The 24400-nt window shown below is 55.3% G+C and overlaps 1 protein-coding gene across 11 annotated transcripts in view; it reads left to right on the top strand.

Annotated features, from left to right (window-relative positions):
- HDAC7 (histone deacetylase 7) overlaps positions 1-24400 on the top strand; it is a 38879-nt gene that overhangs the window by 8998 nt on the left and 5481 nt on the right. For 2 of the 11 annotated variants that reach the window (XM_023231226.3, XM_023231227.1), the window contains exons 2-20: positions 10102-10152; positions 13428-13615; positions 13748-13838; positions 14181-14292; positions 14894-15009; positions 15257-15382; positions 16128-16219; positions 16410-16520; positions 16659-16839; positions 17046-17242; positions 17472-17666; positions 18858-19077; positions 20446-20579; positions 20744-20864; positions 21142-21191; positions 22518-22625; positions 22860-22915; positions 23090-23177; positions 24275-24394. In XM_023231226.3, coding sequence (XP_023086994.1) covers positions 10102-10152; positions 13428-13615; positions 13748-13838; positions 14181-14292; positions 14894-15009; positions 15257-15382; positions 16128-16219; positions 16410-16520; positions 16659-16839; positions 17046-17242; positions 17472-17666; positions 18858-19077; positions 20446-20579; positions 20744-20864; positions 21142-21191; positions 22518-22625; positions 22860-22915; positions 23090-23177; positions 24275-24394 — 2357 coding nt within the window. Of the gene's footprint in view, positions 1-1387; positions 1445-10101; positions 10153-13427; positions 13616-13747; positions 13839-14180; positions 14293-14893; positions 15010-15256; positions 15383-16127; positions 16220-16409; positions 16521-16658; positions 16840-17045; positions 17243-17471; positions 17667-18857; positions 19078-20445; positions 20580-20743; positions 20865-21141; positions 21192-22517; positions 22626-22859; positions 22916-23089; positions 23178-24274; positions 24395-24400 lie in introns of those variants that run through there. The other 9 variants (XM_023231236.2, XM_023231234.3, XM_023231232.3 and 6 more) reach the window with 9 other exon arrangements.

The raw sequence follows: 24400 nt of genomic DNA, 5'->3' as shown, positions 1-24400 counted from the left end.
GCCACCGCACCTGGCCAATTCTCCCATCTTAAGGATTTAAAACTTGAGGTTTAAAGAGGTATAGCCGTCTGTCCAACCTGTATAGCCAATGCTAAGATTTATCTCTATTTAAAATTAGCTGGTGAAACTTGTGTGGGGTGGAGTCAGAAAACAGGGGAGGGCAAAAGTAAACAGGTGATGAAAGAACAGAGTGGTAGGGGAGGAAGAGGGTGAAATGGGAGAGAAAAGGAGAAGAAGGCCAGGCACAGCGGCTCACACTTGTAACCTGAGCGCTTTGGGAGGCTGAGGTGGGAGGATCACTTGAGGCCAGGAGTTCCAGGCCAGCCCGGGCAGCTCAGCAAGACCCCGTCTCAACAACAACAAAAAATGAACCAGGCACGGTGGTGCGTGGCTGTAGCCTTAGCTACTCAGAAGGCTGGGTAACTGGGTCAGGAGGATGGCTTGAGCCCGAGAGTTTGAGGCTGCAGTGAGTTATGTTTCTGCCACTGCACTCCAGCCTGGGCAGCAGAGCCAGACCCTGTCAAAAACGAAAACAAAAATAAAAAAAGGTGCTGCAGCGGCAGAATGGTTGGCGGTGGCAGGAGGCGCAGGTCCGGCGGGGAGGGGGCCTGAAGATGTCGATGGCTTCTGGAAGTTCTGTGAAGAACTGGATCCTGAAAAGCCTGCTGGTCACTTTCTGCAAAGCCTTGGGCTTCAGTTAGTTGGTCCTTCTGACATCCTTGTGGAACAGGGAACCACGAAGATGAAACGGAGAGATAAGAAAGTTGTGATGAAGGTCATTCGTGGTGCAGGCTTGGCTGTTCCAGTGGATAAAAATCATGTTGGGTACACAGAGCTCCCTGAAACACATGCTTGTGTGTTGTAATTTTTATGAAAATGAGATTACTCTGCATATACTGTTTTTTCAATCAGTGATTTCCACCTTCCATTACGGTAAATGTTCATCTTACTGAATTCCCAGTTGGCCAGAAATTGTCCTTACAGCTGGTTTGTCCACATCAGTACCTAGGACCATGCATCTGTCTGTTGAGTGACCTGAAGGCTATGTGAGCACCCTAGTTGTATTTGTGATCTGGAAAAACCCCTTCAACCAAGTCTCAAGGGCAGCCTGACTTCAAAAGGGAATCAGGTCACCTGGAGAATCTGCCCACTAGACTTCTGCCATCTTCCAAAATAATAGGCAAAAGGAGGGGGATTCTAGAGCACCACTGGGATGGGACCTCTAGGGTATTTACTGTCATTAATGTGAATGTGACATCCCTGTGAGTGTCAGGGTTCACAGCTTGTGGCTATTCACATCCGAGATGCCTCAGTTTGGTTTGCCTGGTTCTTACTGAGTGCAGACCAGGGTCTCCATTGTGGTTTTTGCCTTCCTCTGCCCCAGATCCAGGGATGCTGATAGCCATGTGGCTGTGTTCCTAGTCCCCAGGAAGCGGCCCTGAAGGTAGGTGCTCCCTTTTGCACTTGTGGGTGCTTCCAGCCCTTCCACCTGCCCAAGGCCTGCACGTGAGAGGGGGAGGAGAGAGACACACACACAGAGAGAGAGAGAGAGGGGGACCTTTTCCTCCCAAGGGAATTCACCCCCCAAGTACCCACTCTGAGGGTGACTTGCTCTGGTTATGCAACCCACATTTTGTAGAGGGCTTGACAGTTTCCAGAGAGCTCACGCAGTGTTTGATCCTCTGTGGCAACCCTGGGAGGTTTGCTTGTTTAGTTATACCCTGCTGGAGGCAACTAACAGGAAACACTGTAAAGCGTTTAAATGGTACACTTTAAAATGGTAAAATGTACATTTAAAAAGTAAGGGAAATAGATGATGGAAAAGGAAGGGAGGATGGCAGGGGTGGAACACGGTGCACTTTGTGGGAACAGGCCGGCACTGGGGGCATACCCTAGGACCTCACTGTGTCTTGCATCCCCTTGTCCCCTTGGTGGTCTCACTTCATCCGCTAATAGGAGGCAGGCTGAGTAGGAAGTCCACGCCAGTGTACCGATGCTAAGCTTAGGTTCTGGAGTCCCAGCAGCTCCACATACCATCTGTGTGACCTCAGCAAGTTTCCGAACCTCTCTTAGCCTCAGTTTCCTCATTTGCAAAATTAGAATAATAACAGTATATAGGCGGGGCGCGGTGGTTCATGCCTGTAATCCCAGAACTTTAGGAGGCTAAGGTGGGTGGATTGAGTGAGTTCAGGAGTTTGAGACCAGCCTGGCCAACATAACGAAATCCCATCTCTACCAAAATACAAAAATTAGCTGGGCATGGTGGCTTGCATCCGTAATCCCAGCTATTTGGGAGGCTGAGGCAGGAGAATCACTTGAACCCGGGAGGCAGAGGTTGCAGTCAGCCGAGATCGTGCCACTGCACTCTAGTCTGGGTGACAGAGTAAAACTCTGTCTCAAAAACAAAACAAAACAAAACAAAACAAACAAACAAAGCAGTATCTGCCTTACAGAGTTGTGAGGACTACTTGCAATAGTAAATTAAAATGCTTAGTGTGGGCCTGGCGCGGTGGCTCACGCCTGTAATGCCAACACTTTGGGAGGCTGAGTTGGGTGTATCACTTGAGGTTGGGAGTTCGAGACCAGCCTGATCAACAGGGTGAAACCCCATCTCTACTAAATATACAAAAATTAGCCGGGCGTGTTGGTGCATGCCTGTAATCCCAGCTACTCAGGAGGCTGAGGCAGGAGAATCGCTTGAACCCGGGAGGCAGAGGTTGAAGTGAGCCGAGATCGTGCCACTGTACTCCAGCCTGGGCGACACAGTGAGACTCAATCTCAAAAAAAATAAAAAAAAAAAAAAATAAATAAATAAATAAATAATGCTTAGTGGGAGGAGGTTGCCCTCCCCCCGCCAAAAATGCCTGGGACAATAGCCAGCACACAGTAAGCATTAACACATGATTGATCATTATTAATATTATTAATTAATTAAAATAATATAACTATTGTTGATATTGTAACTTAAACATTTCCCTGGCAGTCTTGGGAATGGGCTGCGTGGCCTTGTGGGTGGCACAGGTAAGAAGAGTGAGGAACGCACATCTCCTCTCTCGGCCTGCAGCTGGGAGAGGCAGAACCAGTGGGCAAAGCAGGAGTAGGGTACATAGAGGGGCAGGGTCAGCCCGAGGAAGGCCCAGGAACTGGGGTGACAAGGAGGGCAAGGGAATGAGTGTGACATCTCAGAGGGGAGAAGAAGCCGCCCCTAGAGGCAGCCTGGGCCAGTGACTGTGCTTCCTGTTGGGGCAAACACTGGCCCTTGAGAAAGACTGGCTCCCACTGGCTGCTAAGAGGGAGCAGCTGGTCTAAGTGGGGCACCAGAGGGGTAGGGGAGAAGGGGAGAGATGAAGGCAGAAACTGGCCGACTTATCCCCATGTTACAGATAGGGCCTCAAATCTTGCTTGCTCAGGATGTTTTGCTTATGATAGGACAGATTGTGGTTAGACATCATGGTGAACTTCCTATCTCAGGGACTGAAGATACTGGAGCAGAGGAGTGAGGATGAGTGTGGAACTTATGTCTTTGAGGGCTTTTCGGAACTGAGAAATCCTAGGGCAGTGTGGACTAGGGGAACCCACTGGCTCAGGAATTCCCTAAGTGGGCAGAGCAGTGCAGGGGCAGGCCAGGCTATAAGCCGAAGGCCATGGGTAATAGGAAGTAGATGCAGGCCCTCCAGGCCTGCCACCCCAGGAAGTAGCTATGCCCTCCCCTTCACAATGGACTTGCAAGGAGGCTGAGTGGTGGCCCGAGAGGTCCCGGGAGGGGGACAGGGCTGGGAGGACCCCTGTTTTTCTCTGTCAGAGGTCAGTAAGGGTCCCCAGAGAGTGCCAGGCCCGGAAACCGACAGCCATACGCGACTCAGAATGGCTCAGCTCCCTGGCCTCAGGTTCTGCCAGGTCTCCATCCTTGAGAGGCCACAGGGTGGAGCTGGGGATCTGGGGTGGGGGACAAAGAACCAGGGAGGATGCTTTCCCACCCCCAGGGAGCTCAAGCTGCTGCTGCCATGGTTACATCTGCTTCCTGTTTGATTCATCTCAAACAGCAGAAGTGGAGGTGGGGTGGGGGGCGACGCTGGCTCCTTGCTCAGGCGGCCGCTGCGTGGGGCTGTTTACAACAGCCGCGTGTGGGATTCCCAGAAAGAGACTCCAAACCGGACATCCTGCGGCTGCAAAATACCCAGGTGTCAAGAGCTAAAAATAGCTGCCTCAGGGCCCCAGCTGCCCCGAGGTGGCAAGAAAGAGGCACGCTTGCTGTGGAGGCAGGAGGCTGGCCTCGCCACCCTTATATCCAGCCTCCTGCTTGGTGTGCAGGAGCTTCTCTGTCCCCTTGCCTCGGACTGACGGAGGCCTTCGTCTGGGTAGACAGGCATCCTGGCTGGCTCACCTGGCAGTTAAGCCGCTGCCCTGATGGGCAGCTGGCTCCTCTGCCAATACAGAGAAATGGTGGAGCTTGCTTTGGGACGCTAATGAGGAGTCCTAGAGGGACTTGGGAGCTTCTAGAGAAGGGATATGGCAGGGCACTGAGAACAGGGGAGTTGGAGCCGAGGGTCCTCTAAGACCCCAACCCATTGCCAGCCCCCTGTTCCCAGCATACAGTCCCAAATCATTGCTTGGTTTCTACAAAGTCAACAGTTGCTCCAAATGCTTCTTTGGGATTGTCTTCACGGGTACCCAAAGATGACATAGCTTCTGCCCTCTCACCTGCACAAGGCTGGGGATTGCTGCTGGCATGGGTCTCTATGGGGCTGTGTGATTTTTTTTCATCTTTCTGCATGCCCATCTAGGTCCCGCATGTGTCCCGTGCTGGCTGGCCTGTGGCGAGTGGGAATGCTGGGGAGGAGGGGTAGAGTGTATTGGTTGAGAGCGTGGATTCTGAAGCCCAATTTCCTGGGCTCAAGTCCCAGCTGAACCTCTACCACTTGTCTGTGGCCTCAGACAAGTTATCTAATACTGCTGGGCCTCAGTGTACTCATTTACCTAATGGGGATAAAACAAAAAATACCTCATAGGTTTGTCATGAGGACTAGATCAGTTAGCAAATGTAAGGCACTTAGAACAACTCCTAGCACATAATAAGGTGTTCGCTTACAAAAGTTCAGGTGAAAGAGAAAGGGAAGAGTTGGGAGAGGCTGGCGGTAAGAGCTAGGGCAGGGGGCTGGGCATAGTGGCTCACACCTGTAATCCTAACACTTTGGGAGGCCAAGGTGGGCAAATCACCTGAGGACGGGGGTTTGAGACCAGCCTGGCCAACATGGCAAAACACCGTCTCTACTAAAAATACAAAAATTAGCTGGGCTTGGTGGCTCATGCCTGTAGTCCCAGCTACTTGGGAGGCTGAGGGAGGAGAATTGCTTGAACCCAGGAGGCAGAGGTTGCAGTGAGCTGAGATTGTGCCACTGCACTCCAGCCTGGGTGACAGAGCAAGACTCCATCTCAAAAAAAAAAAAAAAGAGAGCGCGAACGAGCAAGATGGGGCAGGGGCATGCATCCAGGAGAAAATGGTCTGTGGTAGAGGAAGGAGGAGAGTTGGGAGCAGACACTGAAATGCTGATGCCAGGAAGGAGGCTGCAGACAAGTGCAGCAGGCAAAGTACCACGAAGGAAACCACCCCCCCCACCCCCTGCATGTGCTGGGTGCATCACAGACAGCATTGCTAATCTCAGGTGACCTCTTTGAAGTAGGTATTCTTTTGTTTTGTTGTTGTTGTTGTTTTTGAGACAGAGTCTTGCTCTGTCGCCCAGGCTCTAGTGCAGTGGTGTAATCTCAGCTCACTGCAGCCTCTACCTCCTGGGTTCAAGCAATTCTTGTGCCTCAGCCTCCCAAGTAGCTGGGACTACATGCTCCCGCCACCATGCCTAATTTTTGTATTTTTATTAGAGATGGGATTTCACCATGTTGGCCAAGCTGGTCTCGAACTCCTGACCTCAAGTAATCTGCCCATCTTGGCCTCCCAAAGTTCTAGGATTATAGGCGTGAGCCCTCATGCCCAGCCTGAAGTAGGTATTCTTATCTCCTGGTTACAGATGGGGCAGCCTAAGCAGGTTAAGTTGTGTTTCTGGCTTGCCTAGCCAGTCACCGAGGGAGTCAGGGCTTAAACCCAGCCCCATCTGACTGCAAAGCAAATGTCCTGTGTGCTTCAGACCTTCGATTCCCTCACATTTTGTGGCCTGCCAGACCTCATGTGGCAGGGGCTTCCAGCCCACTCTGAGCCCCCTGCTGGATTCTGGATAAATCTAAGCAAGAAGCATTCAGTGCCAATCCATGAGCAGTGTAGAGAATTCTGGAAGGGAGACATAAGAAGCTGTTAGAAAGGGTGGCTTCCAGGGAAGTTCTAGGGAGTCTGGGATGAATGAGAAACTTATCCTAACAACTTTTGGGCTCTCTGAATTTTTTTAGTATCTGCAAGTATTGTACTTGTTCAAATATGTTTAAGGCTGCAGGCTGTATTCTAAACTCCTTGAAAGTGAGAACCGGGTTTCACTCGTATTTCCATCTTTTCAACCCCTAGATCAGTGACTTCCCATGGAAGTAGTACCTGCATTCGGGGTCGACCTTTGGGTTTCCCCTATACTGGTCTGGCCTGGCCTGGCTGGACCACTGGCTGGCTGGGTGGCTGTGACCTCGCCCCTTCTTTCTCTTTCCTCCTCTATCAAATGAGAATGTTGGTCTGAATGATCTCTAAAGCCGGGAAAAGGAGCTGATCCCCCTGTGCTCAGCCCCCACCCTGTGTCAGGGATGCCTGGCAACCACAGTGTTCTTTCTCCTGTTTATTTATTCTTGGATCTTCCTGAAGCTATTTCACCACCAGCCTTCATCTTCTCTGCCAGCACCATGGAGACTCAAGCTTTTTCCAGCCTATGTCAGGGAAAGAGAACCAGAGACAGCAACCTCGGGTGGGAAGGGAGTCAGCACTGAACCCAGGACTATGGCCTCCTGCCACTGCCTGCTTTCCTCTTGCTGCTGGGGCCTAGGTCTTCTTGCTGCTGCTTCCTTTTCAGCTAATCAAGAGTCCAGGGTGGTGGGAACAGCCTCAACAAAGACATTGAAGGTGAGCGAGGAGGATCGCTTGAGCCCAGGAGTTATATAGACCAGCCTGGGCAACAGGGGAAGACTTTGTCTCTACAAAAAAACAAACCAAAACAAAACAATTTAGCCAGGCATGGTGGTGCATACTGTAGCCCCAGCTACTCGGGAGGCTGAGGCAGGAGAATCACTTGAACCCAGGAGGTCAACTCTGCAGTGAGCCTTGTTCACACCACTGTACTCCAGCCTGGGCATCAGAACAAGACCGTAGCTCAAAACAAACAAAAAAAGACCCTGGAGGCATTGGGAGGGGGCATTCTAGGTGGCAGTGCTCCTTTCTGTCCCACTGAAGACATGAAGCTCCTGGGAGAGCAGGTGGTCGGCAAGGCTCAGGTTTTCATCCACCTTGTGCAGATCTAGGAGGCAAAGTCATACCTGCTGGGCAGGGAGGACCAAGACTGGAGCCTGAGGCAATAAGGTAGGAGCAGTAGGGAGGTCAGTTTGTTCCAGGTGCTTAGAATTATGTTTGTATCTACTCTGGAGGTTGCTGAGGGCTGGGGTGCACCCATTGGAACAGGGGCTCCATAGGTTTTTGGGTAAAATCAGGTGTTCTGGTTTAAGAAGGTGACTTGCTGGCCCACGTGCCCCAGTGCCAAGTAAACTGTTTCTTAAGTCTGACTGCAGTTGCCTCCAAAGAAGATAGAAAAGGGTAGAGTAGCCAGGATTCCAAAAAGGAGAGTTCTCCAACCTGGCAGAGAGCCATGTGGAGAAGGTTCCAGTGCTAGATAGTATTCCTGGTACCTTGGGTCCATTTACTTCTCTTTTTTTTTTTTTTTTTTCAGGCTGACCCCAAATTAGTAGTAACAGCCCTTGGAGAGAGGCAGTGATGGGAAAAGAGGTCCCCACACTCAAGCCAGAACTGGGATGCAGGATGTTCATGTTCTGGCTTCAGTTCAGCTACTAACGGGGTGCCATTAGATACCTTTCCTCTCCGTAGGACACAAAGAGAGCTGTTCCCAGGTCTTATCTCTGTTGCTCTGGGTTCTTCTGAACTTGATGGCCCTCAGCACAGGGCCAGGGAGCGGGGGAAAAGCAGAACTTTTTCCAGGAGTTGCTATTGGAAGCAGCCCCCATTGCCAACATACACGCACACATGCACACAGCTTTTCTGGACAGACTTTATATTATGGATTATCACCACAAAACATCCCTTTGGGTCCTGGTAGCCAACACCACAGAGTTCAGGGTCATTCATTTTTCTCCTATCCAGAGAGTGCATGGTGTCCAGAATCTGTGGTCACCAGGGGAGCAAGGCGCAGAGAACCTGGCTCTGCTCCCAAGCATGAATGCTTCTGACCAGCCCCTGGGCAGGGACTGGGGAGGTGGGACAGAATTCCCAGGAGGCAGGGGACTCAGCCTGACATAGTCTCTGGGAGTGCACCCTGGAGCCCAGTCCAGAAACCTCTGGGAGGACTAGGTCCTGCAGAAGAAAGAAGAGGTACTAAGAAGGCCTGGGATTGGGGGTTACCATGTCGTGGGGAGGGGAGTTTGCCTCTGAGGCCCACCACCTTGAGAAATATGCATGCTGTGTCTCAGGCAGGTTGTCAGGAGAGAGTCATTGTATTTGATTTGCCAGTTACTAACAGATCCTGCCATGTGCCCAGTGAGCTGTTTGGTGCAGACGGCCATGGCTTCCACAGGGCACCACAGAGATCATGATAAATGAAGTGTCAAGGTAGTAGACACAGAGCGAGTGCTGTGGAAAAGGAGGAGGGGAGAGGTCACGGGGAGCTTCCCGAGGAGATGGACTTGGGCTGGACCTCAGAGGATGGGCAGAATTTAAATAGGTCGAGCAGCATTTTCTGACTGAACTTTGTCACCCAAAGCGTGGGATGTTTTGAGGGCAGTCGGTGGTAGTCTCCCTGTGCCCAGGCTGCCCCCTCCCCCAGCAGCGCCTGCCTGCAGGAAGTTCTCATTTCTCAGCTCTGAAGAGGAACTGTGGCTGCCTCTGTGACACAGAACCAAAGGAGCACCCTGGCAGTTTCTCAAAAAATACCCCTTTTGCCCCAAGTCTGGCCAGCAGAGGGCTTCTGTGTCCACCCAGTACCCCCTCCAGGCAGCCTCTGGGTCTCCTGGCCTCCTGTCCCCTTGATCCTGAACTGGACAGCAAAAAGGAAAGGTGTCTGTCTTGGACAGGTGGCCTCAGGACTCATCTCTGTCTTCTCCAACCCCAGCCGGCCTCCACGTCCCCTGGGGGCCTTCTGCTGCTGACCAGAAAATCTGACCAGCTATAGGTTTTCTTGTTGGGCTTAGGAGCCTGAGAGAGGTAGTCATTTCCCAAAGAAAAGATTTCTGTCTCAGATAATCTGGGAAAGAGGCTGAGTAGGTCCCTTCTCTGAGGAAACAGAGGCAGCAGGACATAGGATGGGGCAGTGTGAGGAAAAGGGTCTGCACTACGGGGTCCTTAGGCTGTGCACTCCTGCCCTTACCACTTCACAGTTCCCACCAGATCTGACTTGACCTCCGGGCCGTGACCCAGTCCCTCCCCCACTCTGGAAACCTCTGTGTCCCCTCCTGCTCCTTTCACTCCCACTTGGGAGGCTCTGAGCAGGCCAGGTTCCCTCTCTCCAGGCCTGTTCCTGCCCATCTCCTCCTGTCCCCACGGCCGTCCCCCTAGCCGGGCTCTCCCACCTCTGGCCCCACCTCACCTCTCGCCCCTCTTCTTTCCCTCGGGCGACGGGAGCCTGGTTTGGCTGCCCAGGGAAGGAGGGAGGGCTAAGGGCATTGCTGGGTGACCTGAGGCCTCCTTAGGTTCTTGTTCTGTCTGAGCTCAAGTCATTTAGAGTGAGTGACTTGAGGAAGAGGGAGCTGGGAGCCCTTTTTGCCAGCAGGGGGATTGGAGAAGTCGAATGGGGTAGGGTCTTCTCGTTTTGATTAACTTCTGGTGGAGGTCCCAGGCTTTGGCGTGCTCAAGCTTGGAGTGGCAGGGAGCAGGCCTGGCTTGACCCTCTTTCCTTCCTGCTCCCTCTCCTCACCCCTCCCTGCAGCTCTTTCACTCCGTCTCTCTTCTCTCTACAGATGGGACCCAGGTGAGCCCGGGTGCCCACTATCGCAGCCCCACTGGCACAGGTAAGAGTCAAGCCCAGGGGAGCCCATGGTAGGAAATGGAAGATGAGGGGTGGAAAGGCTGTAAGAAGGCGAGAAGCTGAGGGGTTGGAGAAGCAGGATCGCTGCCTGGTCTGCCAGAGAGCCAGGAGGTGGGGGCTCCAGGGAGGGGCGAGGAGCCGGGGTAAGAGAGGCAGCTCTGGATGCTGGCTGGGCGCAGTGCTAGGAAACACAACAGGAAAAGGAAACACAGGATGCCCTTCTTGTTCTTGCTGGGAGCAGTGAAACAGGAAGGAAAGTAAGAAGCTAATATTTATACTGAGATCCCTGCCCCATGTCAGGCACCAGGCAAGGTGTGTTCTTGTGTGTGGGCTCATTCGGTTCTCACACCGGCCCTGCAAGGTGGGCACGGCAGCCCTTGCAGAGCCCTTGCTCTGCTGGAGGGGAAGTGTTCTCTCACCGTCTGCACCTCTTCCCTCTGCTGGCCCGAGCCTTCTCTGCTGCTAGTCTGCCCTGGGGAAGGACTGGACTTCCCTGCTGCTGCTTTGGTTTAGGACATGCCCATAGGGCCAGGTCTGGACTAGACGCCGTCTGCCCTTCCTTCAGTGCAGCCAATAGCAACTGAGGGCCTACTGAGTGCAAGATACACAGCCTGATGCCTAGTAATTCCATATAGCAGGGAGAAATGGAGTCCAGGTATCCTCCTTGCTTTAGTCCTGGCTGTTGAAAAGCTAACAGGCAGGTTAGGGAGGAAGCAAACACAAATACAAAGAGAAAAAAAAATAGTAGAATGCAGTAATGTGACCAGCGCCCAATGAGAGGACACTGATTCATGAGTTTATCTGTTTGTTCAAGAATCATTAATGAGCTCTGTCTCTGTGCCAGGGTACTTTCCTCGACATTTTAGGAGAGACACCGATTTATTCATTGATTCTATGTTTGTGGAGTGCCTGTCATGTGGTAGGTACTATTCTAGGTGCTAGGAATAATAAGCAATGCATGAAACCAAGTCCCCGCCCTATGGAGCTTAACTCAGACATGGTGCCTGCCCACAGATCCCTGATGCTGGTATGGAACGGCCACATGATTGGAGTCCAAAAGAGGGAGGGGTGCTAGACGCTGGCTGGGTCCAGGGATGAGGGAGGACTCCAGCTGAGCTTTGAGCAGAGAGTAGGATTTGGAAAAGTAGAATGTAGGGATGAGGACAGCACAGGCAGGGGGACATTGTGAACAAAAGGTCAGAGAACAGAAGAGATGTGGATTTGTGACAGGTGGAAGCTGATGGCCAAGGTGGAGGGTTCATGTTCAGATGCAGACCAAGTTGAGAGAAGCCAAGTTAGGACCAGACTCTGGAGCCTCAGGAGTGCTACAGCAAATACCAAAAAGTATTTCCAGGGCTCCAGGCAGAGCCCATCCTGTATTCCCTTCTGCTGTGGAGGCAGTGGCCATGCAGAGTTTGAGGGGAAGGGCCGCTGCTGGGGGCTGCTCATAATCCGTGTGTGGCTGAAGCCACTGGTCTTCGGTTCAGGTGGCAAACCGAACCTGAGGTTCCCCCAGGCCCCTCTTGCATAATCAGGGGAGTCATCCCGGGAAACCAGGACACAGAACATGGAAGGACTGAAACCCTTCCTGGGGCAGGAGTGTTTTCGTATTCGAAACCCAGACTCAACCCAAATGAGAATCCGGATTTCTTGAGAGGCACCGTGAACAAGGGGTGGAGCATCAAAGCTGTGCATTTTCTACTGCGGGCAGCATCTGGGTGCATAGCCATCACCGTCCCTCTGGGCCTCTTGATATTCGGGGGGCATGGCGGGCACCTCCTTGCTGGGCTCCTGTCTTGTGTTCGTGTCACAGTCAGGGAATGTTAGAGTGAATGTCCTTTCATGACAGCCTACTGCAAACCCCTGTTCTTGGCTTAGTGAGAAAGCCCCTTGAGGGGAGGTGAATTACTGAAAGTTGGTGGAAAACTGGAGTACCTGCCTTGGTAGGACCAGAACCCATGCTAGCTCTGCCCCTAGCTGGGTGACTTTGGACAGGGCCCTTCACCTCCGAGACTCAGTTCCCTTATCCTTATTTAGAATAACGAGATAGTAATGACTACCCCCAGGGCCAGTGGGTTGATGAGGTGAGAGGGTTTTGTACATGTTCACTCGCAAGTGCTGTAGATGTAAAGATTGTGGTTAGGAGTGGCTGGCTTGGGCCTGGAGGCTATGATTTCTGACTCCTGGACTGGTGCTTTGCCACCGGCCTTTCCAGCCCTCCTCAGCCCCAATCCCTGAGGACAGTCTGTGGCTGCCCCACTGGGAGATGCCCAGCTTTGGAATTGCTGAAGGAGACCTCTCCAGGAAGGCTTCTCCACTTGTGTGCCCCGCCATGGGGCCGGCCTGCTCCCACCCCACCCACTTCCCCTTCTCCAGGATAAGCCCGATGCAACAGCTCCATCTCCCAGTGTCTCAGCCTCTCTGGCTGCTCAGCCCAGCCTGGTCCAGCTGGCTATGCTGGCATGGACCCTAGTCTGGTGGCTAGTTATAAATAGCCCCTGCACCCACAGCCTTGGAAGGGTACTTCTAACATGGGTGCAGAGGATTCTTGAGAAGAGGCAGCCGTGCCTGCCATCCTGACCATGCCAGGCCCAGAGCTGCCGTGGAGGCACCCAGGAGCAGGCCCAAGGGCACATGGGCCCTGTGAGCTGAGGAACCTACCCTGGGCACAGGGTTTTGCAGGCCCAACATGGCTGGTCAGGGCTGGCTGTCGGCTTGAGGCATCACTTTATCTCATGACTGGGGATAGAGCATGGGAGGGTGGCGACCCAGAGGGCCTGTGAGGCTTGGGGCTGGAGGCGGAACAAAGTGGGCCTGTTTGCCTGCCTGATTGCTTCCTTTGAGCCCAACTCATTAAAGGGCAGCTGGGCAAATCCGCTGATTCCAGGGAGGAATGAAGGGAGGGAGAAGGCAGGGCCAAGAATGTCCCATCATAGATCACCGGAGCCCTCAGCCCCAGGCCCAGGGAGGATCATGTTTAGTGGAAGAGCACTGTGGTGAAGTCGGAAGGCTCCATTCCAACACCACCAGCGATACAGTGTAACCGTGTTCAGTTCAGTGACTTTTTTCTCACCAGTAAAATGGAATTGATAACACCTACCTTGCAGGACCATGACAGGATTAAGTGAGGAGAAACCCCCATGAGAGTGTTTTGCCATTGTCAAGTGAGCCTGAGGGAGGCTGAGGGAGGACCAGGCTGTAGTCATGCCCCTGAGGAGAAACTTTCCAGCTCACCCTGCTCCCTCTCTCTGTCCCCAGGCTGCCCCAGGCCCTGTGCAGACACACCAGGCCCTCAGCCCCAGCCCATGGACCTGCGGGTGGGCCAGCGGCCCCCAGTGGAGCCCCCACCAGAGCCCACATTACTGGCCCTGCAGCGTCCCCAGCGCCTGCACCACCACCTCTTCCTAGCAGGCCTGCAGCAGCAGCGCTCGGTGGAGCCCATGAGGGTAAAGATGGAGCTCCCTGCATGTGGGGCCACCTTGAGCTTGGTCCCCAGCCTCCCCGCCTTCAGCCTCCCTAGACCCCAGTCTCAGTCCTCAACTTCTTGTCCCTTTCTGGGCTGCCGGCCCTGCCCACAGCTCTCCATGGACACACCGATGCCCGAGTTGCAGGTGGGACCGCAGGAACAAGAGTTACGGCAGCTTCTCCACAAGGACAAGAGCAAGCGAAGTAAGGAGGAGGCCGCCCCAGCCCAGCCCAGCCCAGCCCCACCAGCCGGGTGCCTGTGGCTGCCTCTGTAGCTTGTGAGGGGTGAGGTGGGAGGGGCGCAGCCAGCTGAGCCGAGGCTTTCCCTCTGCTTGCCTGGGCTCTGCCTGTGAATGTGTGTGGGATGTGGGGTCGGGTGGGGAGTGTCTGGAGGCTTCAGGGAGGGGTAGGACCTCAGGCTTGGCTCTTGCCCGGGGAGTCCCTGGGACGCCTCCTACTGAGGATGGGGACAGGGCAGTGGCCAGGGAGTGTCATGAGGCTGCCTGTCCACCCACCTCCAGCTGCTTCGTGACTGTGCCCCTACAGGTGCTGTAGCCAGCAGCGTGGTCAAGCAGAAGCTGGCGGAGGTGATTCTGAAAAAACAGCAGGCGGCCCTAGAGAGAACAGTCCATTCCAACAGCCCTGGCATTCCCTACAGGTAACACCCTCCTCACCTGCCCTCCTGACCCCACATGCAGCTGGTGCTCCCTGCAGTCTCTGAGCCCAACCCCCACCCCCGTGTTAGCCACGAACACACACACACGCCTCCTTCCTCCCCAGCTGCCACAGCCAGTCCTTAACCTTCTTCTCAACACAATGCCCCCAAGCCCCTCTCTCAACTGATACGTGCCCTCTTCTCTCTTTAAATTCTCTCCCCACTCCCACCCCACCCGAGGCCCTTCACACACACACACACACACACCCTACTGGCTTTTTTCTTGCACATGAGCCCCTTCTCTCTTCATATTTTCCCTGAGCACAAAAATGTCCTGGTTCCCAGAGCAGGTTCCTAGTGCAGGTGACAGAGCCCCCAGTGGGCTCTTCACCTACGCACCAAGCACCTGGCTTCTATGCCTAGGTCAGAGCTCTGCACTGTAGCTGCTGGAGAGGACAGGTGGCCCACTGCTGCCACCTGGAGATGGTCCCCATTCCTACCAGCCCCACCTTGCCCAGCCCCACAGGTTCCAGGGCTGGTGCTCAGGGTGGTGCCTGTGCAGTGTCCCCACCGCTCTGAAGCAGCCTCGGCACTCATTTTGTAGAACCCTGGAGCCCCTGGAGACGGAAGGAGCCGCCCGCTCCATGCTCAGCAGCTTTTTGCCTCCTGTTCCCAGCCTGCCCAGTGACCCCCCAGAACACTTCCCTCTGCGCAAGACAGGTGAGCTGGACAAACAGGTGGGACCTTCCAGGCAAAGGAAGGGGGAAGGGCCTTGGACGTAGGGGAGGAGTGTGCAGGGGTGGGCGGGCTGGACTGGGCCAGGCCAGGGAATCGTCGGTAGGCTAGGATCTTCTTTCTGGTTCTGCCTTCTCTTTCCTTGACTGATAGAGATGACTGGGACTGAGGGACTAAAGGGTGGAAAAAAGAAGGGTTGGGGGGACCTGAGTGACGCTGGTGCTCCCTGCAGTCTCTGAGCCCAACCTGAAGCTGCGCTATAAGCCCAAGAAGTCCCTGGAGCGGAGGAAGAATCCACTGCTCCGAAAGGAGAGTGCGCCCCCCAGCCTCCGGCGGCGGCCTGCAGAGACCCTCGGAGGTGAGGGCCGGCTGAGCGGGTGCAGTTGCCATCCTCAAACCTGGCTGGTCTTGTCCCTTTGGGTCAGGCCCCACCTAGACAGGGGTCCCCTCCTTAGGACTGCCATGCATGGTTGTATGGGGGTGTCCCACACACTTGCCGAAGCACGGGAGTTGGGGCTGAAACCCAGTCCCTGCTCTGTCAGCTAAGGTGACATCTCCCAGAAAAGGAGACACCCTTCAAAAAATTGTGCAGAGGTTCTGTAGGCCAAAGGTGGCCTGCCTTCTTCCTGCTCTTATGGGAAGAAAGCAGGAGGCCAGGCGCGGTGGCTCACGCCTATAATCCCAGCACTTTGGGAGGCCGAGGCAGGTTGATTACCTGAGGTTAGGAGTTTGAGACCAACCTGGCCAACATGGTGAAACCCTGTCTCTACTAAAAATACAAAAATTAGCCGGGCATGGTGGTGCATGCCTGTAGTCCCAGCTACTTGGTAGGCTGAGCCAGGAGAATCGCTTGAACCCAGGAGGTGGAGATTGCAGTGAGCCGGGATCGTGCCATTGCACTCCAGCCTGGGAAACAGAGCAAGACTCCGTCTCAAAAAAAAAAAAAGAAAAAGAAAAAGAAAAAAGAAAAAAAAGGAAAGCAGGAAGCAAAGGTGCCCGTTAAGGAAGGGGCTGCTCCTGGGTCTCCTGCACCTGGTGGCCTGGCTGTACCCTTCTGCCCACCCTGGCCTCTGACTGCACTTCCCTCTCTCCCCAACCCTCAGACTCCTCCCCAAGTAGTAGCAGCACGCCTGCGTCAGGGTGCAGCTCCCCCAATGACAGCGAGCACGGCCCCAATCCCATCCTGGGCTCGGAGGTAAGGCCTTGCTGAGACTGGGCTCTCCTGGGGCAGTTCTGAGGCTCAGCCTTCTTCCAGCAAGCGGCCCTACCCGGGCTGGGGCTGCAGGGTCTGGGCAGCCCCTGCCAGAGCCTCCTGGGTGTTCTGGGGAAGGTGCGCTGGGGTAGAGGTCTGGGACCGGTGACCCTCGCCCTGCTCCCTATGGCAGGCGCTCTTGGGCCAGCGGCTGCGGCTGCAGGAGACTTCTCTGGCCCCGTTCGCCTTGCCGACAGTGTCCTTGCTGCCCGCAATCACGCTGGGGCTGCCCGCCCCTGCCAGGGTGAGTGGCTGGGGTGCCCACCCCCACTCCAAGCCCCCCCAGCTTCTTTCACTCCCTTTTCCTGCTGCCTCACCCCAACACCTTCATTGTTCTCTGCTGGCATCTTCTTCCCCATGACTTCTCCCCCCTCTCCCCCAGGCTGACAGTGACCGCAGGACCCATCCGACTCTGGGCCCTCGGGGGCCGATCCTGGGGAGCCCCCACACTCCCCTCTTCCTGCCCCATGGCCTGGAGCCCGAGGCTGGGGGCACTTTGCCCTCTCGCCTGCAGCCCATTCTCCTCCTGGACCCCTCAGGCTCTCATGCCCCGCTGCTGACTGGTGAGTCTGCTGCTTCTCTAGAGAAGGGGCTGGGTCCCTGCATCCTGCTAAGGGCCAAGCTTGGGATGGGCCCATCCTTCGTCCCCATCTCTGTCCCCCTGTCCTGCGCATCGCCCTGCTGCACCCTGGCTCCCCACCCTGTACCCTCACTTCCTTCCATTGCTCCCTGTGGTTCCCTCCTTACTCCACCCCCCGATTCTTTCCAGTGCCCGGGCTTGGGCCCTTGCCCTTCCACTTTGCCCAGTCCTTAATGACCACCGAGCGGCTCTCCGGGTCAGGTCTCCACTGGCCACTGAGCCGGACTCGCTCAGAGCCCCTGCCCCCCAGTGCCACCGCTCCCCCACCGCCGGGCCCCATGCAGCCCCGCCTGGAGCAGCTCAAAACTCACGTCCAGGTGATCAAGGTGAGAGGAATTGGGTAGTGGAGGTGTTGAGGGGGTGCTTAACTGGGACCTTAGGGGCTGAAAGAAGAGGGGTACTTAGAAAGGGCAGGGACCTGCAGGACAAAAGAAGGGGATGTGACTTCTGGGAGCCCAGAGCTGCATGGCAGCTGGAGTCCTAGCAAGATGATTGCTGCCTGGCCCAGCGCACTACCTCCCACCCCATGCCCCTCGCTCCACCATGGCTTCTCAGCCAGGGGTCTCCCCTCCCCAGAGGTCAGCCAAACCGAGTGAGAAGCCCCGGCTGCGGCAGATACCTTCGGCTGAAGACCTGGAGACAGATGGTGGGGGACCGGGCCAGGTGGTAGACGATGGCCTGGAGCACAGGGAGCTGAGCCATGGGCAGCCTGAGGCCAGAGGCCCTGCTCCTCTCCAGCAGCACCCCCAGGTATGGCAGTCCCCACCTGCCCCTCAGAAAGCGTCCTCAGAAGACTCTGGCACCTGGCATAAGATGGGGAAGGGAGGGAGATACGACATTAGTGCAAGACGCAGCTCTAGGACCCATGGTTGTCCTATAAGATCCTGGGTGCTGGACCCACACCAAGGTGTAGGCACACACACACACACACACACGTATGCACATTCACACACCCATATACACACATACACACAACAGCTTGCCAGTCTCAGGTGAAGCATGTCCCTTTTCCAGCAGGGAGTCTGGCCTTTCCTGGAGCCACACACACTCTTGCCCTGGTATGTCTCCCTCTTTCCAGAAAGGTGGCTAGGGCCAGAGGTGGAATGGAGCCAGGCTCCAGCATGTCCAGCAGAATGCTCTCACTGTGGGAATCAGGACCCAGTGCATTAGCTTGCCAGAACTGTTGGGATATGTGCTATAGGCTGGGTGCCTTAAACAGCAGGCATTTACCGTCTCACAGTTCTGGAGGCTGGAAGTCGAAATGGAGGTGTTGGTAGAGTTGATTCCTTCTGGTGGCTGTGAGTGTGAGGGCAGGGGCTGTTCCAGGTCTCTCTCCTTGGCTTGTGGATGGTCGTCTTCTTCCTGTGGCTTCACGTGGTTTCCCTCTGTGTGTGTCTGTTCAGATTTCCTCTTCCTAGAAGGACAACAGTCATACTGGGTTAAGGCCCACCCTAACGACCTCATTTTAATTTGATTACTTCTGTTTGTGAAGACCCTATCTCTGAATAAGGTCATGTTTAGAGGTACTGGGGGTTGGGACTTCAGCATATAAATTTGAGGGTGGGGAACATAATTCAATCCGTAACACATGATGACAGGCCACATACATGTTCTTGAGCAGTTACACAGTCCAGGAGATGAGGACATCCTGGTCAGCGCAAGATCCAGTGCCCCTCCCCTGGTTCCTGGCTTTGGAGTCCCAAGGGCCCGGGGAGCTCTGATGGAATGAGTGGTTAGTCTGGGGTGCAAGCCTTTCAGGGGGCTGCAGGGGTCAGGGGGCTTAGAGAGTCAAAGGCCAGAGCCCCACTGGACAGCAGGTCTAGGTTTATCCCGGAATCGCTCTAGGAAAGGGGCCTGCTTGGCAGTTCCCGAGATCTCAGGCAGAAGTAGAGGGAGCAGGACCCTGAGGCACTGGAGACCAAGGCCTCATCTTTCCCCCAGGTGTTGCTCTGGGAACAGCAGCGACTGGCTGGGCGGCTCCCCCGGGGCAGCACCGGGGACACTGTGCTGCTTCCTCTGGCTCAGGGTGGGCACCGGCCTCTGTCCCGGGCTCAGTCTTCCCCAGCCGCACCTGCCTCACTGTCAGCCCCGGAACCTGCCAGCCAGGCCCGAGTCCTCTCCAGCTCAGAGACCCCTGCCAGGACCCTGCCCTTCACCACAGGTGAGACCAGGAGGAGGGTGGCAGGTGGAGGGAGGGGCTCAGCTGCACGAGTCCATGTGGGTGTCGTGGTGTCACTTGGGACGTTTTTAGAGGCCACAGAGCGCTTAGCCTTGTTAGGCCCACGCAGTACCCATGGAGCACATGGAACAGCTGGTTATTGCGTTTCCCCTTTGAAGACCAAGGCTCAGGAAATCTAAGGTGACAAAGCCTGTGGTCAAATAGCAAGTGGTAGTCAAGCCAGGATAAGAATTCCAGTCTCCTGCCAATGCACTCAGACCTTTTAAAAATGATATTTTTTATTGTTTGCTCTGCTTGTAAAAAGAGCTCAGAAGTATTTTAGACATTTTGAAGAGTACAGAAAAACCTAAGAAGAAAAGAGAAATCACCAACCAGTATCCCACCACCCAGAAGTAACGCCTCTGAAATTCTGCTGTATTTCAGTCCAGGCTTTGTTCTGGCCATATGTACATGTGCAGATGCCATGAACACATGAACTACGTTTTGTATCCTACTTAGTTAACATATTATGAATGCTTCTTGGCATAATTAGTCTTTGAAACTGAGAGTCTCATAGTATTTCATCGTTGTATTTTATTTTTACTGAGGGATTCCTTACCAGTTAGACATTTAGATTACAGTTTATTTGAATTTCCTTATGCATAAATCTTTCCTCATGCTTGGGATTATTTCCCAAGGTTCACTCTAAAGGAGTAGCATTCCTGGGTCACATGGTGTGAGCATTTTGAGGGTCGTTGGTGTCCTAGACGCACAGAAATTGACCCTCCCACCCGCAATGCACAGGTCCCTCCTCTGAAGACTTCCCATGGGTCAGACTGAAATAGTCACTTCTCCAAAGCTGGATTTGTCTTATCACATGGTCCAGTGTCATTGTGGGCTTCTTAGCTCCCGGTTTTGGGGTTTCCTAGGAATTATTTCCCCTCCCAACCCCCCTTGGTAACCTCTCTGGGTTCATGACACCCATGTGAGATGCTGTACTTTAGACCTCGACTTCATGCTTTGCTCTGAGCACTTGAGTGCCTGATGCTGGGCCCTCGAGTGCTGGGCCACCCAGCAGTTGTGTCCGCATGTGGGAAGGCCATGGCTCTGTGGCAGCCGTGTTGGCTGGAGCTGTGTCGGTGTGTTGGCTGCCGCCACCTGGGCAAGTGTCTGGGCGTGTGTGGACAGGTGTGAGGGGCTGGGGCTGGGGCAGGGGGCAGGATGAAATGCAGGCCTGTGTGGGTGTGAGGGGTGTGTGCCTGCCCGGCTCCGTGTCGGTGCCTGCTGTGGCGGTGCTGGCATTTTCTCTACAGCCAAGGCCATGGGGCGTGAGGACTCCCTGGGTCCCCGCTCTGACCCTTGCTCCCGCAGGGCTGATCTATGACTCGGTCATGCTGAAGCACCAGTGCTCCTGCGGTGACAACAGCAGGCACCCGGAGCACGCCGGCCGCATCCAGAGCATCTGGTCCCGGCTGCAGGAGCGGGGGCTCCGGAGCCAGTGTGAGGTGAGGAGGTGCCGGTGGGGCCCGAGGAGTGGGTGGAGGGAGGAGTCATGGGAGGGGAGGGGTGGGGGGCCCTGAGGCCCGTGAGAGATGAGGGGCACACGGGCTGGTGGTGACGGGAGGGAAGGGGCGAGCATGGGTTCAGAGCTCTGTGGTCCCCTTTTCAGTGTCTCCGAGGCCGGAAGGCCTCCCTGGAGGAGCTGCAGTCGGTCCACTCTGAGCGGCACGTGCTCCTCTACGGCACCAACCCGCTCAGCCGCCTCAAACTGGACAACGGGAAGCTGGCAGGTAAGGGCCTAGTGGCCCTGTCTCCCCGTGCGCGCTCACCTCACCCAGCTCCCATGCACTCCTGTCTTGGCTCTGCCCGCCCAGCTGGCCTCCTCCCACTCCCTGGACGTCCCTACTCCAGCTTGCTGCCGAGCCCCTCCGCAGCCCACCTCCACCTCTCCCTTCCATATTTCTCTCCCCCAATACTCACCCAGCCCTGCTATCTGGGTTCCCTGCTCCCTATTGGGCCAAAGGCTGAGAGTATTCACGCTGACGCGGGCTGGGCCTCTCCTCGCAGGGCTCCTGGCACAGCGGATGTTTGTGATGCTGCCCTGTGGTGGGGTTGGGGTAAGTGTGCCCAAGGGTCTCAGGGGGCATTGCCAGGGCTCTCAGCTCTCCTCCCTGTGGTTCTCCCAGGCCCAACCCCTGCAGAACCTCTGCTTGTTGTGGTTCTGCCAGACAGGGTGGGCCAGGGACTTCCTGAGGTGCCCTCTGCAGCAGGAAGCTCCTTTCGGACAGGCGTGTCTCGGACCCACAGTGTCCCCCGAATGCGGAGCCCAGCCTAAGCCTCGCCCCTAGAAGGTGTCTGGTAGATGTTGAGTGAGGTTTCAGGAGCAGGGCCAAGGCTGGGGCTTAGGATCATCTCTCCCTTCAGAGACCCCCATGATTGGGCACTGGCCGCCAGGCTGCTCTGTCTGCTCTGAAGTGGGGTACCTCAGCCTGGTCCCCAGACCTTGGGCTGCCTGGCGTGACGTCGCGGTGGTGCTTCCAGTGTCCTTGGCGATCCCAGCACTTCCCTACTCCGGGACACAGCCCCAAACTCATGAGCTTTGCTTCCTCAGTCCTCACCCCTTTGTGAAGGGAGCTTCCCGCCCCCTCTGGCTCAGCTCTCCTCGCCTAACACTATCTCTGCAGTAGTTTCTCAAGCAAGGTGTGTAGAGGCAGGGGATGGAGGCCGCATTCTGGAGGGAAAGTGGGAGCTGTAGCTGGTGGGGGACTTTGGGAGGCAGTCAGTGCCCTATTCACAACTTCCCATTTCTTGCCACTTTCTGGTTTTTCCAACTGTTGTTGCTTCTGTTTTCTCCTCCCTCCTCTCCCTCTCTGTCTTTCCCTCTCTCTCTCTTTCTCCAGCCTCTTGCGACTCTCTCTGCCTTCCTCGCCTCTCTTGGTCTGCCTCGCCCTTCCCATCTCCCCATCATGCCCCCCGGCCCCTCCCTAGCCTTGAGGCCCAGGGACTGGGTTTGGGGGGCCTCCCAGCCTGGGCTAGGGGCCCTGAGTGGAAGACAGTGGTGCAGACGGCCCCTCCAGCTCCGACCGTCCCGCAGGGCCTGAGCAGAGTCAGCTGGGGCTTAAAACCCCCTCCCGGCCCAAACCCCAAGTCCCGCCGAGGTAACGCCATGCCCCCTCCCCTGGCCGGGGAGGCAGGCGTGATGCTGCCAGCAGAGTGCTGGCCAGATAATGGGCTGGTGCTGGGACTTAAGCTGGGAAAAAGTCATGCTGGGATTGGGGGACACAGGAGGCCTTGCCTTTGGGCGGTGGGGCACTGGGGAGGCAGCACTGTCTGCCCAGCTCCCTGCCCCTGGGGTCCTGGCCGTGGGGTGGGGACCGCCCCCTTGGGCCCTGGCTCCTGTGTGAAGCCTTGGATGATGCGGGCCCTGACTCTGGCTCCCGCAGGTGGACACTGACACCATCTGGAATGAGCTGCATTCCTCCAATGCAGCCCGCTGGGCCGCTGGCAGTGTCACTGACCTCGCCTTCAAAGTGGCTTCTCGTGAGCTGAAGGTAGGAGGTTTGGGTTGAAGGTGAGCACACCACAAAGGAGGCAGCAGAGTGGGGTAGTGGGGAATCTAGTCCCAGAACCCCAGGCATTGCGTTCATCTTAGAAATTGCCACAGGGTTTTCGAGGGGAAATTGAGGGCTCTGGGGACCAGGCTGAGATTCAAACTGTTGGGGTATGTTCATGCAGCTGTGGGAGAGAGCTGTCTGTTGATTGACAAGCATTCTTTCTTTTTCCAGAATGGTTTCGCTGTGGTGCGGCCCCCAGGACACCATGCAGATCATTCAACAGCCATGTGAGGCTAGGGGAAGACCTGGGTGGAATGAGGTGGGGGGCAAGCCCCCAGGAACTTCCTTTAGGGACATTCTTTCTTCTTCCCTGAGCTTTCTCAGGCTGGGCCAACCCACGGGCCTGGGGAGGTGAGGGCATGTGGGGAGAATGGGCTGGCAGGAGCCGTCTCTCCTTCCAGGGGCTTCTGCTTCTTCAACTCAGTGGCCATCGCCTGCCGGCAGCTGCAACAGCAGAGCAAGGCTAGCAAGATCCTCATTGTAGACTGGGTAGGTGCCTGTTCGTAGCACCCTCTGACTCGAGAGCCCTGGGGGAAAAGCCCTGAGCCTGATGTTAAGAGATGTGGCTTCATGTCTTAGTTCTGCAGTAGCCTCTCTGAGCCTCAGTTTCCCCTTGTATAAAACTTGAGTGAAGATAACACCCACATCACGTTGGGAGGCCTAGAGGGGATGGTGTGTGGGAACGCATTCGGCCATCGCAAACCCCCGCAATGGGTAGGAGCTGTCATTTGAGTGTTGTCTTTTGACCTCTATTGGCTTCTTTTGGCAGATCTAGTAATTCCTGCATTTCCTGTACAGGTAGCGATGATAAGAATAATAGCAGATAACATCAGTACACCACTAATTACATCCAGACACTGATGGTTTTACACATGATAGATTTAATCCTGACTATAACCCACTTTACAGATGAAAGTGAGCACAGAGAGATTAAGTAACTGATACACAGTCATTCGTAAGTCGTGAGATGGATTTGAACCCAGCCCGGTTAGCTCTAGAGTGCTTGCATTTAACTGCTAAGCTATGTCCCTTCTGCACTGACAGCTGTGAAAGAGACGTTTCTAAGCAGATGTTGAGAACAGTGGAGGACCTTTGCACACTTGAGTCCCCGCATGGTCCTGTGAGTCAAGTGTAGGGCCCAGCTTTCCCTAAGAGGGATGGGGCTGGGCCTCGTGTACCTGCCACTCTGTAACCGAGCTTGGTTTCTGATCGCCTCATAACTTCATGACTTTATGCAAGACAGAGTGGTTCCTGATGTGTGTAACCCTGAACCCTTCCCTCTCCTTGCCACTAACCCCATGTCCACACAGTTACTCCCTCAGGTGGGCTGGCCTGAGATTGGGACACCTCCTCTCCTTCAGGATCTTATATTACAGCCAGCCCTGTCCAGCACAGAGAGGCCGAGGTTCCGAGCTGGGCAGTGGATTACTTGGGGCCACTCAACCATCTGGCTCTAGGAACCCCAGGTTCCTGATCCCCAGTCTAGGGTCCTGACCTCAGAATGGCCACTGACCTTGAAACCCTTCTAATCTGTCCTGGCCTCCGTCTCTCTGCCTTCCCTAATCACTGCCCATCTCCCTACACAGGACGTGCACCATGGCAACGGCACCCAGCAAACCTTCTACCAAGACCCCAGTGTGCTCTACATCTCCCTGCATCGCCATGACGATGGCAACTTCTTCCCGGGGAGTGGGGCTGTGGATGAGGTAACC

The sequence above is a fragment of the Piliocolobus tephrosceles genome, chromosome 10, assembly GCF_002776525.5.
Source record: "Piliocolobus tephrosceles isolate RC106 chromosome 10, ASM277652v3, whole genome shotgun sequence".
NCBI lineage: Eukaryota > Metazoa > Chordata > Mammalia > Primates > Cercopithecidae > Piliocolobus > Piliocolobus tephrosceles.
Note: the sequence above shows the minus strand (reverse complement) of the source record. Positions and strands in the feature narration are given on the sequence as shown.